The 2,500-nt window shown below is 46.3% G+C and overlaps 1 protein-coding gene across 1 annotated transcript in view; it reads right to left on the reverse strand.

Moving 5' to 3' along the window:
• Positions 1–2,103: 2,103 nt before the first annotated feature.
• Positions 2,104–2,500, reverse strand: part of LOC131724792 (sodium-dependent neutral amino acid transporter SLC6A17-like) — a 15,077-nt gene continuing 14,680 nt past the window's right edge. Inside the window, exon 8 of the mRNA XM_059017551.1 lies at positions 2,104–2,500. This exon is cut by the window's right edge and continues 32 nt beyond it. Within this exon, the coding sequence (XP_058873534.1) occupies positions 2,104–2,500 (397 nt within the window).

Here is a 2,500-nt window from a genome sequence, read left to right on the forward strand (position 1 = left end):
ACCCGCGGGCCATGGCGAGGCATGCTGGGAGCTGTAGTTCTTTATGCTGAGGTTTCCTATCACAAGCGATACAGACCTCTATTACAACACATCATGTAAAGAAAGCATCGCGATTCATCGAGACACAGTGAATCGCTCCAGCCCTGGCTATAGGACTACAGCTCCCAGCATGCCTCTGCACCCGCGGGCCATGGCGAGGCATGCTGGGAGCTGTAGTTCTTTATGCTGTGGTCTCGTCTCACAAGCGATACAGACCTCTATTACGACACATCATGTAAAGAAAGCATCGCGATTCATCGAGACACAGTGAATCGCTCCAGCCCTGGCTATAGGACTACAGCTCCCAGCATGCCTCTGCAGCCGCGGGCCATGGTGAGGCATGCTGGGAGCTGTAGTTCTTTATGCTGCGGTCTCGTATCACAAGCGATACAGACCTCTATTACAACACATCATGTAAAGAAAGCATTGCGATTCACTGAGACACAGTGAATCGCTCCAGCCCTGGCTATAGGACTACAGCTCCCAGCATGCCTCTGCACCCGCGGGCCATGGCGAGGCATGCTGGGAGCTGTAGTTCTTTATGCTGCGGTCTTGTAATGTCATTTTAATTCAAAGGCCATTACACGCAACACTGCAGGGCAGTTAAACCAGGGTCCCTTAAGCCAGGGAGCAATCATTCTCATAGTATTATTATTAATATTATTATTATTATTATTATTATTAAGCACTCAGAATTACTGTAAAATGGTAATAAGGGTTTATAAATAAGAAGCACTCTTTTCATTGATTGATCATAGAATCCATCGTTCATATTTATTCTACTGGGTGTGCAATAAGAGAGAAGGTCGATTCAAAATCAATCAATCACAGCTGAACAAGCTTTCTCCATTTTCAGGAAAAACTCAAACTGTGAAGACACCCAGGGAAGTTCTGGATGACTAAGGCATTAAAACGTTTCTCTGCTAACTTGACTTTCTCTCTCAGTCTCTTCTGGTTTGGAGGTTCTGATCCAGTGAAGTTCTGGATGACGAAGGCATTAAAACGTTTCTCTGCTAACTTGACTTTCTCTCTCAGTCTCTTCTGGTTTGGAGTTTCTGATCCAGTGAAGTTCTGGATGACGAAGGCATTAAAACGTTTCTCTACTAACTTGACTTTCTCTCTCAGTCTCTTCTGGTTTGGAGTTTCTGATCCAGTGAAGTTCTGGATGACGAAGGCATTAAAACGTTTCACTCATTATAGACTCAAAGGCACTTGTAGAAACCATTGACACACATTTCATTGATTAACATTGATTGTAAATCAAGGGTTTTGGCACCAGTAGTTAAAATGTACCAACCAAAAAGCACTACACTGGTTCAATTTAACATTGACAAATACTTCCCTTTAAGAGACATAACACAAATCCCCTTTAACTGATGCAGCTCCTAGTCCCAAACCTGCTTTTCAGGAGCGGTACAAAAAAGAACTACAAACATGGCATCCAACTGCCTGGGCCCCTGAGGACTCTGCCATCTTGAATGTAGTTTTCATTCATTAAGGAGATTTACTGGCCTGATTTATTGGGCTGGGAAAATAAAAAAACTACAAATATGGCGCACAAATGCCACTGCTTCTATGTATGCCGCCATCTTGGCTGTAGTTTTTGTTAGTATTGAGTTTTAGTAGCATTCTATAAACCTGAACTAGCGGCTTAAACTCCAATCCACTAGAGGGCGGAGTTCAGTAATCTAATAATAAACTACAGTCAAGATGGCTGTAAAGCACAGCAGATGGAAGCCATGTTTGTAGTCCTGTTGAGCTAAACCACAGTCCAGTGCAGCAAGAAACTACAAACATGGCGGCACTAACAGAAATAAAATATTTGACCACCATGTTTGTAGTTCTCACAGTTTGAATGTCCAGCTGGCTAGGAACCCAACCCAACACAACAGCTGTAATAAAAACTACAATCAAGATGGCGGCACGGATAGAAAACCCAAGCCTCCAGGCTCCATGTTTGTAGTTCTTTCAGCGTCAAGGAGATTTATAAATACAAAATATATATATATATATATAAATAGATATTACTGGCAAACAAACATTTTTTTCCCTCTCTGTGTGTGTCTATAATCCTGTAGTGGCCGTCCTCTGGAAGCTCCCTTCCTCCTCAAGCCCCTCCTCTTCCTGTGGGAGGAGCCTGTACTCTGCAAGCCCCTCCTCTTCCCGTGGGAGGAGCCTGTACGCCTCAAGCCTCTCCTCTTCCTGTGGGAGGAGCCTGTACTCCTCCTCCTCCTCCTCCAATGAGAGGAAGCCGTTGTGCCGGGCCCCGCCCCCCGGCCGGCTCTGCTCCAATGGCAGGGCTGCGTGGGGCTCCGGGACGCTCTTGTGTGGTTCGGGGGGCGGGATCCTCAGGGAGGCTGGCTGCTCGGGGTCCCCTCTCTCGCGGAGCAGCTCCCGGAGAAACAGGACCGGGATCGGGAGAGAGGCCAGCAGGATGAGACCAGCCAGCATTCCCAAACCC

The sequence above is a fragment of the Acipenser ruthenus genome, chromosome 57 (assembly GCF_902713425.1).
Source record: "Acipenser ruthenus chromosome 57, fAciRut3.2 maternal haplotype, whole genome shotgun sequence".
NCBI classification, from domain to species: Eukaryota; Metazoa; Chordata; class Actinopteri; order Acipenseriformes; family Acipenseridae; genus Acipenser; species Acipenser ruthenus.